At 38.6% G+C, this 17,442-nt stretch overlaps 1 protein-coding gene across 1 annotated transcript in view; it reads right to left on the bottom strand.

Moving 5' to 3' along the window:
• The window catches only part of vav3 (vav guanine nucleotide exchange factor 3), a 62,709-nt gene that overhangs the window by 12,426 nt on the left and 32,841 nt on the right, over positions 1-17,442 (bottom strand). The window contains exons 11-19 of the mRNA XM_084398999.1: positions 15,052-15,120; positions 14,055-14,141; positions 12,090-12,175; positions 11,825-11,957; positions 8,753-8,862; positions 6,131-6,232; positions 5,605-5,702; positions 4,131-4,153; positions 3,433-3,466 (exon numbers count right to left, since the gene is read on the bottom strand). Of these exons, the coding sequence (XP_084255125.1) occupies positions 3,433-3,466; positions 4,131-4,153; positions 5,605-5,702; positions 6,131-6,232; positions 8,753-8,862; positions 11,825-11,957; positions 12,090-12,175; positions 14,055-14,141; positions 15,052-15,120 (742 nt within the window). The remainder of the gene's footprint in view (positions 1-3,432; positions 3,467-4,130; positions 4,154-5,604; positions 5,703-6,130; positions 6,233-8,752; positions 8,863-11,824; positions 11,958-12,089; positions 12,176-14,054; positions 14,142-15,051; positions 15,121-17,442) is intronic.

Raw genomic sequence — 17,442 nt, 5'->3', positions numbered from 1 at the left:
TTAAGTATTAATATTACTAAAAGTAAAACTGAAATAAATATAAATTAAAGCATAATATAAATATAAAAAACGAATACAAATGACAAAAGCACTGAAAATAAAAGCTAATTCAAAATGTTAATAAAATATCTCTCCACAAACTAGCATTTAAAACCATAGCTGGCCTTTTTTCTGCCATTCTTTGATTTTTTGTGAATTGAATACCAAAGCAAAAATGTTAATAAACAGTGCTATGAGTGGATGCAATTCATTCTTAGGGCCATGAAACACCATCAGCCAACGTCGGGCCATCAGTGAGCGCCTGTCGGGCTAGTTTTTCGTGGTGTGTTCCACACGTCGGCTGTTGTCAGGCATTCAGGCATGTTGAATTGCCGTCTGGGAGAGATCGCTCTGATTGGCTGTTCAGTTTAGTGAACGAGTCCAATAACAGCGAAGTGATGAAAACGAACAAAGAACTCAAGACGGCGCACTCAGAATGCTGTTTTAATTTTACACCATCTTACCTTAGCATTCCAATATGCTAATATTTTCATAACAACATAAGCCGCCTCGAAAGAAGAAAGTGATCAGCATTATTGATATTCAAAATAGTAAGCAAGCTGCTTTGTTTACGGTTTGTATATATGCGGTCCTAGTTTCGGTTTCTCTTTTTGAATGACAAAAATAGACTATTGAAGCTATACCTGCACACAGGTAGGTGCCTAACAGTCAGCTGTGGTCTTTGCTGTGTGTTCAAGCGCAGCTTGTTGGCCGCGAGGTGACAACATAATCAGCTTTCGTCGCTGCTTGTTCTTTGTCGTCGGCTTGGTGTGTCACAGCCTTTAGCAAATTCCCCCCCAGAGTGTGTACGAAGAGAAGCTGACCACAAACATCAGCTATACAGTCTGGCTATTACCCTAATTAGTATTAAAACACAGTTTTATTCGTTCATGTAATTGCACGCACAGGTCTCGTGTGTGCCGCGGGTAAACTGTGCCGAGCGGACAGTCGTTCAGACGCTCCAGTGAGCTATGAATGAGTGTGTTTGTGTGCACAGGGCTGGTTTGCTGAAGGGTCAATAGTGATGGTCTCAGCTGGTTGCTGCAGCTCTATATATTCTGCCGTCCTGATGATGAGAGGCGAGTGTAGACTCTCTTAATGCAACCAGCTGTGGCTGAAGCCTTCCAGCCCAGCAGATCACCCAAGGCCCTGAGCCTCCAAGCGCGGCGGGCTGTCTTTGAAGACGCTTTAAAGAACAGCATGAGCTTGTGCTTCTCTGTAGAGAAGCGTCTTGCTGCCATGCTAAGCTAAGAACCTTTGAGCACAAGGGCAAAGAGTCAGCACCAATAAACACTAAAATGCATTTTTGCATCAAAACAGCTCACAAAAGGCTGCCTGAATGTGCCAAAAGAAAACAAAACTGCAAGTTAAGGGCTCACTTAGTAACAACACACCTCTTCTGAAAAACCAGCACTATTTCGGAATATCATTTATGCACAAAGATATGAAATGACTGCACATGAAATAACAAATTCAGCCAAAATGAACAAGCATTGTTTTTTAGAAAGGCTGCTTCTGATGAAGACAAATCTAGCAGCGCTGAACAGGCAGGAAGGAACTACTTTGATTCAAACGGAAAGATTCCCATGACAGCAAATGCTACACAGAGAGCTTTTCTCACCATAACTTTAATGAATCTACCGACCCCAATATTGTGTGGGATCAGGAGGCCTCTCACGGCTCCACGCAGACAGGGTGACTTTAAAGAGATATAATGAACTCAGGAGAGGGTGTATAGTGATTGTGGGGGTGAGAAACAACGACTTGCAATTTAGCTTCACCCGTTTATTTCAAATATTCATGAAGCTATTAAAAATAAGGGCGAGGGAAGTGCGTCGCTCCATCAGCAGTCACTCCCCTGATATCTGAACCTGTATCCCAGGTGGACATTTACCACCTCTTGGGTATCGATCAAACTATCAATGATGTTGTGAAAACATAATTAAAGATAATGTGGCCCTCTTTACGACATACTAATGGGTGGAGCGACTGCTGCTGAACGCTAGCGATGTGAGATCGAACATGTAGTTGAGGTGGTGAAAGTCGTCAAACTCAGTGCTTCTCAACTGGCGTAAGACCGTTTTGAGTTGGGTCACGTGTGTAGTCAAAGAAACAACAACAACAACAACAAAAACGTATTTCAAAATGTTTTTCTGATGCGAGACTTTTATTTTGAAAGACGTGAATGAAAGATGTTGCAAAGACTTGGCTCTTCTGTCAGACAGAACGCGTTTTTCCATTCCAATTCCCTCCATTTTCATTGTTTTTCTATGTACTGTATGTGTGCTAGATGGACGGGTTTGACCGTTATGGTCGCGTCTTTTGCAGTGTCTCATGCGCGACCTACCTATCTTAATTAAAATAAGGTATTTTTAAATAAAATGTAAAAGTAATGTAAAAAGATCATAATCCCCATAATTTGCACCCTGGTTGAAAGGCTCACTTGGGGTCATATTTCGGTCAAAAGGTGTTTCTGTAAAAACACAGCTTAAGACGCCTACATAATACAACTAAACTGAGTGAACATTTACTGGGAGAAGTGGGTTAAGTATTGGGCCTATCTATGCTAGCAAATGGAGCAACAGTGGTTAAATGTCTTCGCACATTGTTTTTCCCGCTTACAGTATATCTGATTTACAACTGACAGTAAACCCTAGTTACGTGTATGAGCTTGCCTTTACAACAAACGACAACACTACGGCTCAGTGACGACTAAGAATCTGCAATCTGGCTCAGATTGAAGAAGTAAGTATTAATGTACAAGACCATGCATGTAAGCATGATCGCTTATGAAACCCCAAAGCCATAGCAATGACGAACTTAAAAATTTCACTGCAAGACATGCCAAACTGTGACTTAAAGGAACTGTTCACCTAAAATTCAATCATTATATGCATTAACATTTAAGGGGATAGCTCACCCAAAAATGAAAATGTTGTCATCGTTTCTTTTGTGTTGTCAACACAAAAGAAGATATTTTGAAGAATATTGGTAACCAGACAGTTGACAGTAGCCATTGACTTCCATAGTATTGAATGGCTACAGTCAACTGTCTGGTTACCAATATTCTTCAAAATATCTTCTTTTGTGATCAACAGAAGAAAGAAACTCATACAGGTTTGGAACAACATGAGAGTGAGTAAATGATGACAGAATTTTCATTTTTGGGTGAAATATCACTTTAATGTGTCATTCCAAACCTAAATGCTGTTCTCTTTTTTTTTAGTAAATCACAAAAGGAGTGACCACATCTTGTATTTAAAATAGCTTCAAAAAAAATCCTTTTGTGATCCACTGACAGAAATAATAACATTCTGGTTTGTCATCTTTGGTTGAAATACGTTTTCCTTAAAGAATGCAAAATGTGACTTATTGTATGTGTTTGTGATTTACCTGCATCTTCTCCACGACAGGGTTTTTTTCCGATCTGTAATGACAGTAAATAAATCACATGACTCATACTGTTGCCACTCACAGACATTGCAATGCATTAATGATTTGATAATTAAGTAAAAGTTTGTGCAAAAGCACAATTAATCTCATCATTAATTTGGACAAGTAAACACTGTTTGTCACACCACTGCACAAAACACGTTCATCCTGTAACATATGCACTAAGAATGGAGAATGGAGAATTTCCTCCATGCAATTTACCATCAGTGTTTTGAACTGCACTCTGGACAAATTGCATGTCAATATCCTTATTACATGCTATATAAATTACATTGGGTTTGTTATTGCAAAATGATGACCGTGGTGTTGTGTTGCAAGCGATACAATTAATAAAACTGGTGTGCAATTAAATAAATGCACAATCCATAACATATATATCATTCTAAACTGCAATGAACTCTGGGCTAGAAACAATTGCATAGTTTCCCTATAACTAGTGCATCAAACTTTAATAAAGTAATATCACTTCAATAACAATCCCATGAATAATGCTGCGGCAACTCTGAAGTGCATTGTAAAAGAGAATTTTCTTATAGTACTAATTTTAAATTGTGTTCAATAGGAGTATATGAGGCCCTGCAGGGAAGAACTAAATCACAGATTCACTTGAAAAGGAATTATTTAAACAAAAACCTCACCTGTGATCCAAAAGAGCTGGAATCTGCAAGCATGTTGAAGACAGGCATGGTTAGAGTGAATTTACACATTCAGATAAACACACCGTACAGACGCTGTCATTAGGCTGTGTGGAACACGGTGTACTGTGAGCATTTATGATTTGTTTTGCTACACTGCAGGTACTTAACAGCTGCCCGAGCTAAATTGACGTGAGGGGCCGGACTAGACAGAGTTACGCACCAGAAGCAAGTCTCATTGGCTCCCGAGGGAGAGGCTGGGCCTGTACTTGGAGTGTACATTGTGAACTTTGTCCTGTTGCACAAGCGTACACCTCAAGAGCTAGTAACACACACACACACACAGAGGCATAGACACGCAGGTGTGCACATAAAAACACAGAGTGGAATCTTGTGTACAAAACAACAAAGAGGCAAGACTTGACAAACACACATATTGGGTTCTCAAGAATTCTACAGTCTCAACATTGTTCAACCACAAAAATCTAAAAAGTTGTTTACACTGAGAGTGAAAAAAATAAACAATTAAAGGTCGATCTATTTTCACTGGAAAATTCCAGACAATGAAAATGTAATTAGTGTGAAAAGTTACATGCAGAGGTGTGTTTTTGTCAAGTCTGGCCTCTTTGTTGTTTTGTTCCACAAGATTCAACTCTGTGTTTGTATGCGTCTACGCCTCTGTGTGTGTTACTCTTGGATGTATTAAATGCTTTAATACATTGACTTAATTAATAAATTAATTGAATAAATTCCTGCTTGCATGTGGAAAAACTAAGATTTAATTAAAACGGCAACCAATCATATAGAAAATAAAAAATTAAGATGATATATCTGTTGTGGTAAAAAATTCGACATAAAATAATCTGATCTGTGGCCCAGTCAAATGTGGTACAGCAGAATCTCACGTCGTCTTTCTGTGATGAGTAAGTGAATCCTCCTTTTTGTTTTTGTTTGTGCTTTGTTTTTCATTTTCTGTGCATATTTTGTTTTATTTTTATTGCTAGTTTAAATCACAATCAAATTAGCTAATAGGACATGGGATGTGCAGAACTGATGGGAGTTTAGAGAGAGCTCAGCTGTGCCTAAAAGCGTGAACAAGGAAATTCTATGGAAGCCTGACTAATGCCTAAAACAATAAGAAGTGGCACTGTTGGCAGGCGCACACACACATGCATACATCATGAGTTCAGGAACCCAACCAAGCCTGTTTGTCTGTTTGTCATCAGACATCACGCTTATCTATGTGGCCTAGGTTAGATTATTAGGAATCTCTGCATGTTGACAGCTTTTATTGCCCTGTCAGTTACACTACAGTGTACTGTAGGTCAATCATTAGTGTGCAGCGAGGTAAGACGACATCACATAACACTGAAACATGAGCCAGAGGCTCCATCGCAGCTCTGTAAATAGATGATTCATAATGTGCATGCACAGAAATTTCAAGAAAGTGTTTGTTTGTGTTGAATGCAGGGCTCACCGGCACTGCTTTTGACACAGACGTCCACCCTGCCGAGACACTCCTTATGAGCGCCAGCACCACATTTGGAGCAACGGTAGCCTTGATAGAAGACTCCTCTGATATAGATAGATAGATAGATAGATAGATAGATAGATAGATAGATAGATAGATAGATAGATAGATAGATAGATAGATAGATAGATAGATAGACAGACAGACAGACAGACAGACAGACAGACAGACAGACAGACAGACAGACAGACAGACAGATTTGCATTAACATCTCCCATTATTTCCATTCCATTACAAAACTATTCAGGAATGATCTACATGTGATTGGGCCACGCCCACATACTCTGCTCTGATTGGCCCATTATCTGCCAATTCATTAACTCTGAAATCATCAAATTTATGATTATCCACGAACACCCTTGATTTACCACTGTCTTTCCCTCTCTCACTCACTCTATGAGCAATATCGATCTCATTAAGGTGCATTGTGGGTATACTGTGTCATTTCACAAAGCTTCGACGGTGAGCTCACCTCAGCAGCATTTCACACGAGCTGCAGGATGTGGTCGTCTCAAAGGTGTGCATGCGGAACTCATGGAAATTACTTTTCCCGCTCTCTGGACAGATGTTCGATCTGTTGAGAGAGAGAAAGAGAGAGAGAAAGTGGATGTTAAAGACAAGACTGGAGACTGCATAACGTAACTCGTGAACACAGAGCCGCTTGTTTCCACCTGTAGTCTTCTCCCTCCATCCAATCAGCTGTGATTGCCTCTTAAAACACATAGGGGTATTTTCTGGAGAATTTTTTTTTTTTATGACGACCATGTAAAACTCAATACCACAAAGCTTTTTAACCAGATCCCTGAATGTACTGCATAACACATAACAAAATGACAATATTGACAAACAAAACAAAATTATATTCTAACTAATGCTCTGTTTTATATTATTATGTAGTATGAGCTAAAGCAATAGTGTTGCTATCTTAGCATGCACCACTAATTACAGCATCAGCAGGGCAGGAGTCATGATGTCGTCTGTGGCTCTATTACTGTTTTATAGTCCAAGACCCGCCACCCTCTTTCTGTTTCTCTCGCTCGATCCATCTTGAATAACCCTTGAGTGGTGAGTGCCCTCATAATAAAGGCATTAATGGATGACGGACAGATGAGAGAGCTGTCTTTGCTTGCTGATGTCATGTCATTAGGCTCGGAGTATGTAACAGCACTGATATCCAATCAGCTTTCAGCTGCCGGCTGATCTGATGACACATGACAGAGAGAAAGAGAGCACTGACTCACCACTGTTCGCCAGAATTAATGAGCCCTTCAGATAAATCTGTTAAAAACGTGTTATCTAATTAATCAGAGCCCTGTCTCCTATCTTTGGTGCTTTACACTTTTTTCAAATGGTTTTTTTTTTTTCATGGATGTGCCTTTTTTTATATATATATGACGTTTGAAATTTGGTACAGTAGATCACTTGTCACATGGTTTATTGCGTTTTTCATCTGCATTATACCGAATGTTCCTGTCATCTGCCAGGAATTATAAATATATTTTCTCTCACTCTCTTTTTTTCTCATAGGTATGCTGTTTGATCGCTTAAACAAAATAATGCAGCCTTAGTATTTCATAATACAACTATTTACTTGAATCTCTGATTCTCCTGAGAATAGTGAATGGAATCAAATTAAAGTAAAGGAAGATAAAAAGCCTCTGTTTTTTATTTTATTTAATTTTTTATAGAAAACAGGATTTATCTTGCTTCTTTGAAATAAAACAGTTTGATGTACTAGAAATATTCTAATGTGTAATATGGCGGAAACCACCAGAAACCACCCATGTTTAAAGGAGCTGTGTGTAAGAAATGTATTTCAATTAATCATAAAATGGCCCTGATATGTCACTAGACATTAAGAAATCATGTTCATTTCAAATACTTAAATCACTGACAACAGTAGTCCGGCCAGGATATTGTCATTTAAAAAGTGAAGTTGCAGCCCTCAACTGATGTTGATGTTGTCATCTTGTGTTTTGGCCTGAAGCGCCACCCTCCACCTATCTACCAATCACGAAGTCAGTAGTGTTTCGGCATCGGGGTTGCCAGCTCTGCTCTAGTTACCACAGCTACGTAGCAGCCTACGTTCCTGCTGGATCCTGCAGCCTATCTGGCAACCTCGAGTCAGGGGGGAGGGGGAGGGGATACACCGCTCTACAGTAATTTGAAAGTGATTGCAGTACCAGTTTTGGCCACAATCTTACATACGGCTCCTTTAAATATTAAAACAGAATCATTATTACCCAGACAAAAGATATTTTGAAAAATGTGGGTAACAAAAGAGTTGACGATAGCCATTGACTGCCATAGTTTTTTTTCCATACTATATAAGTCAATGGCTATCATCAACTGTTTGGTTACCAGCATTCTTTAAAATATCTTAAAGAAATTATGAACTATACCTTTGAAGTACTGTACTTTAACAAAAATAGCTTGTTTAAAGTGCAAGTTTAAAATGGTCTTCATTGACCCCCCCTCAAACACTGTAGTTGTAGCCGAGGCCTGAAAAAGTTCATGTTGTCAACATGTCAAGAAGACGCTTTTGACATGACAGTGAGTAAATAACTGAATTAAATATTGTGAGTGAGCTATTCCTGTAAGCATCAGGGGAAAAATGGTCATCAAAACAAAATTAGGGCAGGTTTTAATGCAAGAAGTACTAAAATACCAGCTATATCTGGTATATTAGCTGTATACGACTATATCTAAAATAATGCAGACTACATCTTCTTAAAAACACCCAAACTTACAAAAAGAAAAGGAAAAAATACCTGGCATATTACTTCAGTCTATCTGCAAAACTGAACCAACCACTCTGAGAGAATGAAAACCCTTTGGGTCACATTATGTTTTTATAAGGTACACCACTGCAAAAATGCTTGGGTAAGCAAGTCTGTCCTCATTACTGTGTTTGTTCTGTAGTAAAAATATACACTAATGGTGTTTTAGTCCTGAATCAGGGCCAGGACATACTGTCATAGCTAAATCATGTCTCTGTGTCTGTTGTCAAAGCAGATAACAAACCTGAAAAACAGCACAGTGCAGACCTTCAGAGTTCATACTGTAACACACACACACACACACACACACTCACAATGCCATGCCAAACTGCTCCAGCCATTTCTTCTTTAGCTCCTTGGTTTTGAAGAAGAACTCGAAGCCGTTCTGACCCTGGTTGTGTGTGAGGTAGAATCCGTGGCACCACTGGAAGAGACAGAGAATGCAAGAACATCCATGTTATAAATGCAAAACACACACATACACAGAGATAAAGCGAAAGCTGTTTGATTCAAAACATCAAAGATGCTCTAACAAGGATGAGAGTACAAAGCATGATGGCGTGAGGGGGTCACTGTTGTTTATGCAAGACTGACGAAATACTACAGTCAAATCTAGCTGGATCATCCTGTTATCGTCTGCAGGCATTGTGCTGACAATTACATCATATCGCAAGTGATGTAGAACAAATGGAACAGATTTCATCACTTGAAAGAAATGACAGTGTGGACAGTCAGGTTCAAAATACAAATCTTTTGTTTATTTGCAGTGTGAACACATGTATAATGCAGTTCAATAAGCAGTTACGTATCTGGACACTAGGCCTTCTCTGTTTTCAATTATTTGATTGATTTGGTGTTATGAAATAAAAAAAAATAGTTTTTTTGTTTTGTTAGTGTGTTGCTAAGTGGTTGCTAAGGTGTTCTGTTTGGTTTCTAGGGCGTTGCTAAGGTGTTTAGGGTGATTGCCCAAGTAAAAAGAGCCTCTATGGCAGGGGTGGGCAAACTACGGCCCGCGGGCCACATACGGCCCGTTAGGCTGTTTAATCCGGCCCGTCGAGTAACTTATTTAAAAAATTGTCTAAAGATCGCATTCATTTTGCCTCTTTCTTGCAATACTTTGCGTTTTATATATATATATATATATATTGCGTTGCAAATATTTGACAATCGGAATATCAGATATTTCATGCCATAGCTAACAAATGTAAAAAAGGAAAAATGACATAAAAGCAGATCATCATTCATTCAGCGCTGTTGTGGCTGCGGTGTGTCACGTAACAAGCTAGACACGTCACCATGGAAACCAAACAGACAGCAACTTAAGCGCATAGATTTGGTGCACATTAATGTTTTTTTCTTTTTTTTTAAAACTCACAGAGAAAAAAATGTTTGGTAACCGCTTGCACACATGTTTAGTTTTTCCTTTGATTTGTCTGCTATTTATTTTTGCTACTCTGGATTTGTGGATGTAACGTTATCCTCCTTTATCGCCCGGCTTTCGACTAACGTTACGCTCCCCTGTCTGCCATGTAACTTACAGAACCCGGTTTTGTTCATTAAATGTTCTGATCTGCCTTTGCTTTTTATGTTTTATTTTATTATACTTAAAATAAATTTGTATAATCGTTTATTTCGTTTTTTTTTTTCACAAATGTATGTCTTTTGGAAGTGCAAATTGATTGCCATGCAGTTTTAATAAAGTTGAATTAACGTAACCTTCTGTCATTTTTACTCTTCTAAGTGTACACTTAGGTGTTTTGTTTCTAATTTACGGTTAGGCCCATTAAATAATAATAAGGATAAACAATATTTAAAAAGTATAGGCTATAATTATCAATCATCTGACTAATTAAAAATTAACCTCAAAACATAACATGCTAAATGGGGGATATCTAGCATAAAAAAATGTATTGTCAGAATGTCCTCTCAGTTGTTGAATTTCGCGCAGATGTTGCCACAACGTAAATGTGTTTGCTCAGCCCGATCTCATGAAAGTGCGAATACGACGAATTGTATTTGTAGTTCTTATGAAACGCAGTTTTCGCGTGCATATGATACGCACTTAAAGGGATAGTTCGCCCAAAAATTAAAATTCGGTCATCATTTACTCACCCTCAAGTTGTTTCAAACCTGTATGAATTTCTTTTTTCTGCTGAACACAAAAGAATATATTTTGAAAAATGTCGGTAACCAAACAGTTGATGGACCCCATTGACTTCCATAGTATTATTATTTATTTTCCTATTATGGAAGTCAATGGGGTCCATCAACTGTTTGGTTACCGACATTTTTCAAAATATCTTTCAAATTATTTCAAATATTTTTCAAAAATTGCACTATGCACCCCTAATCCTAACCAAGGGGTTTACAGTGCACAGCATATGCACACAAAAAAATAATATTTTTGGCGTATAAATGGCACGAGAAATTAAATTCGTGGAATAGATAAGCACTTTCATGAGATCGTGTTTCATAATCTGCTACTGGGCCGGCCCTCTGTCAAATTTTAAAACCCAGTGTGGCTCTTGAGCCAAAAAGTTTGCCCACCCCTGCTCTATGGTGTGGCATTATCATGCTTTTCATATCCAGATATTATGTACACTACTATTCAAAAGATAGGTTGGTAAGATTTTACATATATTACTATAATTAAAATAACAACTTAGAATGACTTTATAATATTTATAATGTAAGTTATTCCTGTGATTGTAAAGCTGAATTTTCAGCATCATTACTCCAGTCTTCAGTGTCACATGATACTTCAGAAATCATTCTAATATGCTGATTTGTTGCTCAACAAACATTTCTTATTATTATCAATGTTGAAAACGGTTGTGCTGCTTAAGTCTTTAATGGAAAGAAAGTTTAAAAGAATAGTGTTGATTTGAAATAGATATACATAAATAGATAAACATTTATGTATATGAAATTAACTTAAATGAACAAAAACACCTTTCCTTAAAAACCCAGACAATTTGAGGCATGACTCATGTCTGTAGCACAACGATTGTTTAAATCGCTAACCGCAAGCATGAGAAAAAGTAATAGTAATGTTTACATTGCATGTTTAAACCTGCAGCTCCATTTCTCAGTGACACTCTTGTACATTGTAATATCTACAGAATCATCTAACCAATAATTGTCCTGGCACAGCAGCATGTAATGTATAGTAACAAACGACATCATGTTTTCTAATTTAGCCGTGTCTGGTGTCGGCTGCGTTCGTTAGCAGTCGCTAGACAGTTTTTAATAGAAAACACCATCTGTGCGAATGAAAGCTGCTCTACTGCAGTAACTGATCATGGCACGACGGCATAACAGCACATTTGCTGCCCTCGGCTTTGGAGCAGCGAACTTTGGAGGCAATTAGGGGAACGGCTGCACACCTTTCGGTTTTCTCTTTCTGAGGTCGGGTTGTTGGTGATCTTGAAGGAGTGGAGGTCAATCACCTCCTTCATCTCATAGTTATCTCCTCGTCGTTTGCATACGATCACAGCGGCGTCAAACAGAAAGATGTGCCTGCAGACATCAAAAAGAGAAAGAGAAAATAAAAGAGTAGTGCCTGAGGGTGATACCTTCATAACCCTTAGGCCTTAGTAAGGACTTGCGGAGTTTCAGGCTGAGCAGTATTCCACACTTTAATCATCTCACCTGTCTTGTTTAGCTCGTTTGTCGACTGAAGATACTCGCACTTCGCTGTCACCTTTAGGTCTCCCATAGTTACGGAGAGACTGATTCTGCAGAACACAGAAATGAAGCAAACTCAATGCTTGTACACTGCTAGGGGTCAATGTTTTTGAGTTTGATGTTTCTTTCTCCACAAAACTGTTCAAAGCTTCATACTGTCTCTGCTGGGGAGTAACTTACTAAAAGCAGCATGCAAATCAGTGCTGTTTTTATTAGTCTGACACCATCTCTGCTGTTTTTAAAATAGCTTTTCCAGTAACATACAGTAGCTGTTTTTCCACCAAGTTACAGTGTAGCGTGAATAAATAAGCACACAGCCTTTCAACAGAGTAAACTGAAGAAACATTCCAAATACACTTTCCTAAAAACTTCTCTCTCTCAAGTTGCATTGAGAACTGTGAGAATCATAATAGCAAATTATTTTGTTTCAGTGGTTAAGGATTCGCTGATTCATTTTGAATAGTGTTCCCAGAAATTGATTGCATACACTTCATGCATTTTTTGATAGCGAAATATATATTTTGTTAAATACTGAAAGACTTTGCTACATTTGTGAAAGGCTTGTATAAATACATTTTTTGTATTGTTTATTTAGCTGTTTTAAAAACAAATTATATATTATTATAAATTCTATATGTATATACACTCACCTAAAGGATTATTAGGAACACCATACTAATACTGTGTTTGACCCCCTTTTGCCTTCAGAACTGCCTTAATTCTACGTGGCATTGATTCAACCACCACCAGCCTGCACAGTGGTAACAAGGCATGATGGATCCATGTTCTCATTCTGTTTACGCCAAATTCTGACTCTACCATCTGAATGTCTCAACAGAAATCGAGACTCATCAGACCAGGCAACATTTTTCCAGTCTTCAACTGTCCAATTTTGGTGAGCTCGTGCAAATTGTAGCCTCTTTTTCCTATTTGTAGTGGAGATGAGTGGTACCCGGTGGGGTCTTCTGCTGTTGTAGCCCATCCGCCTCAAGGTTGTGCGTGTTGTGGCTTCACAAATGCTTTGCTGCATACCTCGGTTGTAACGAGTGGTTATTTCAGTCAAAGTTGCTCTTCTATCAGCTTGAATCAGTCGGCCCATTCTCCTCTGACCTCTAGCATCAACAAGGCATTTTCGCCCCACAGGACTGCCGCATACTGGATGTTTTTCCCTTTTCACACCATTCTTTGTAAACCCTAGAAATGGTTGTGCGTGAAAATCCCAGTAACTGAGCAGATTGTGAAATACTCAGAGCGGCCCGTCTGGCACCAACAACCATGCCACGCTCAAAATAGCTTAAATCACCTTTCTTTCCCATTCTGACATTCAGTTTGGAGTTCAGGAGATTGTCTTGAACAGGACCACACCCCTAAATGCATTGAAGCAACTGCCATGTGATTGGTTGATTAGATAATTGCATTAATGAGAAATTGAACAGGTGTTCCTAATAATCCTTTAGGTGAGTGTATGCAGTACATTATTAATAAATTCTATATACTTATATATATATAGTAAATAGATGCATTTTAAATAAATTATATTATGTAATACTAAACAATTTGGAATAAAAATATATTTGAAAATAATGTCTGAAATAACTTTCAAAGTGATTAATTTTAATCAAACTTTGATAAAACTTCTATAAAGGAATCTAAATTAATTTTGTTAAATATATTATTTTTGTTTCAAAAAAGCAAATAAAACTATTTATGATAACCTCAGTGAAATAAAATGTTTCAGAGGCAGTGCCATACAATGGGGATCTTCTTCTCTTTATCTGATCCCAGCGAATACTGAGGTGGAACATTTTCTTTTAAGCTAATAATGTAGCTAGATACTTATCAAAAGTGTAGTTTGACTACAGTAGTTTCCCCAGCACTGCTTTTTAAATGATACTCTGTGATTTATATGAAGTGTGTTATTTAGCTCACAAGGTTTTCTATAGATTTCTGGTACTGGTCGATGTCTCGTAGAGTCTCGATGTCTCTCTTCACCTCGTTGACGTACTGGGCCAGATCCTGAGGAGAACAAAGGAGAACGCAAACAAAACACCTTAACATTCATCATGCTTAGACTTTGACCTGCATATAAACAAGGAAATCTTTCTACTCGTGACCTAAAACCATATTTCCTCGCCAGCTTCCTTATTGACAACATCACCCCATGTGATGTTTTCAAGGCACTCATTTCTGTCTAAAAATGCTAAATAAGATTTCGCTTCTGAAAGGCGAGGGTTATTTGACAAATCTCATTGCGAACACAGTGCCCGCCGTTCCCGTGAGTGGAGTTTAGCGACTCATTCATCATGGCGTATCTAGAATAATCAGAGAGTGGGGGGCTGCTCGCCCACCGTGAGGATCTTAAAGGGGAGCACTTGAGGAGGTTAACCGCGTTAGCCCGATACCCCAATCAATGCTAAGTGGCTAATTTATCCAAATGAAATCATCACAGCCCTCGGTGCAATCTGCGCAATCTTCTCAGCTTGATTTGCCTCAATTAACGGACGGTTACCTGTCAAGATGCATTCGGCACCATCTTGATCATGTCTGAGTCAAGTGGGCCACATTGATTTTCAACCAAAGCTTTTCGTACGAAAAAGTTGATGCATGCCCATGCAAAATAAATAGCTGTAAGAGAATGAAATTTGTCACTGTTGTGATTTCAAATTGAACAAGGCCTCTAATATCACAGAAAGATAGGTGATTAAAAGCCTGTTTGTATAAATTATGCAATGATGGGGAGCTAAATGCGTGTGTGAGAGCAGATAACAAGGTCTAACCGTTGAGTGAAGACTGTAGGAAGCCTCATTTGTCATTTGTCATTTTATGAGTTCTCACACTGCTGCAGTGCACACTTCTCACTGGACTACTACCCAGAAGTCAAGGCAACAGGCAGCTTATGAAAAGGACATTTATACACTCAACCCACCTTCATGGCGTCCAGCGCTTGCCGTAAATTACTCTTGTCTGAGGCATCATGGGTGTGTTTCACCAGTTCCTGTCAGGAAGGAAGAGAGATATGAGATGGTGTTCACGGCCCGTGTCTCAGTGTCTTATTATCACCAGATGATGATGAACACAGCAGACAGTCAGATGTACAGGAGCGAAGCCGAGCCGGAGGACATCTGTCACTTTCACACGCTCTCATAACTCCTACTTAATAACCGTGCAAATTGTTTACCAACATTATAGAAAGAACATATAGCTGTAAGTCATCTAAAATGTAACAACATTCAGTAACACTTTAGGCTCTGGTTACATTGAAGCAGTGTGAAGCAGTTCATCAATCCCTGCTCCGTAAAAATAAAATATAAAGCAGGTGACCCTGATACAAAGACAAAATGTATTACAAGATTATACAAGGTATTAGGCAAGCATTAGAATACAATGATAATCCAAACACATACAGCGTGGCATGTATTTTTATCTTACTTTCTCTTTTCCCCCCTCATACACACACATCCAGATGCACAAACACACACACACACACACAAGCTGAAATAATATCCCGACCGGCATCGCAGGTTCAAGAATTGAAATGAGAAGCAAAAGGTTTTTGTGGGGTTGAAATTGCCTTCCCGCTCCGGGATGAAGTAAACAAGACATCTGGGCCAGTCTGTAGGATAAGGGAGGGTGCTATGAATGTCCTTTACTCGGGTCTGATAAATGGCTTCCTTTTGGCCTAAGAGATATATTGCCATCCAGCACAAGCCAAATCCCCTGCGTCAGTCAAGCTGAACCTGCGCATTATTATCAGCAGAAAGACGGACATCACCTTATTTTTCATTCTCACTTCCTTCTGCCCTCACACAGCGAAAGAGAGAGATAGAGACAGAAAGGAGGTATGACACTAACACAGAGATTACAGCAGAAATATAAAATGCAGCCATTCTCTTATCCAAACGTTTGCAGAATTCTAGGTGAATATCATTCAAACGTGATTTCACAGTGCAGCATCGCAGTTTTGTAAAGTCTGGCCCACTTGCACCTTTTTATGTCAAACTATTGCCCAAATTATGCTCAAAATGTGTCGCATCACTAACATTCGCTCATCACCATCTTCTGGTTGCAACCAATGCAACAAATATTGGCTTAGTTGGAGCAATTTCTTAACTTTTTATGTAAATATAATGTATATGTATATTCTTACTTCCTGATTTATGAACATTACTTTGACTTCTTTACACGGTTACAGTAAAAATCAGATTTTCGAAATCAAATTTAAACCTGAACATAGAGTGAAAAAAAAGTTTGGGGTTGGTAAGATTTTTAATGATTATTATTATTATCAATGTTGAAAACAGTTGTGCTGCTTTATATATTTGTCGAAATTGTTATATTTTTTCAGGATTCTTTGATCAACTTTAAACAGAATGTTCAACAGCATTTATTTGAAATAGAATCTTTTTGTTGCTATGTAAAAATGTACACTCGCATCCTTGTTGAAAAGTATTAATTTCTTTTAAAAAATGATCAACATTTTAGAGTTTGAAAAAAATTATAATAATCATTTGGAGTAAATGAAGAATAATTATGTATTTAATTTGAATAGTTAAATATTAGAATATTTAATAATAGATTATATATGAATTATTTTTTTAATAAAACTCATTCTGTAAAGCTGGTTTGCTCTTTCTCTCATTGGCCAAGGCTTTCTCCAGCAGAGCAAAGAGCAGAGAAAGACAGTCTGTCACACGCTAGCCTGCTCTCCAGAGGGGCAGCAGACAGACAGACGCTCTATCTGCACACACACACACTTACACACACACACACGTTCCCTAAACCAACAGCTGGCCAGATGGGCAGGGAGGTGAACTGAGCTGTGGACAACCATGCAGGCATGCTAAATAGACGCTTGCACACACACACACACACACACACATGCACACAGAAAACACCTTCGCTGTTCTGTCCGCTGAGAGCCAAAAGGTTCCTGCAACAGCAGGAGGATTGTGGTGGCTTCAGTCTACACACGCTATGCACCGCTCTCTCTACTTTTCTTTTTCTCTCTCGCTTTCATTCACATTTCTCTCTAAATCCCCTCATAGCTGGATCATGCAGTAGACCTAACGTGTGATGGACAGAGACACACTATGAAATATTCATGGCAGGCTGCGTGAGATGTTTATGGAATAGGGCCAGACCAAACATACAGGACTGGGTGAAGCATGCTGCTTCTCCATTCTGTGGATTATACTGCCTCTACTGGAGGACAGCGGAATATATTACCCTGCGCTGCCTCTACTGGTGGATTTCATACATGGATTATGCTGCTTCTCTGTGAAGACAGACACCACTGCCCCTAGTGGACATTAGCAGT

The sequence above is a fragment of the Rutilus rutilus genome, assembly GCF_951802725.1.
Source record: "Rutilus rutilus genome assembly, chromosome: 24".
NCBI lineage: Eukaryota > Metazoa > Chordata > Actinopteri > Cypriniformes > Leuciscidae > Rutilus > Rutilus rutilus.
This window is presented reverse-complemented; position numbering and strand designations above follow the sequence as displayed.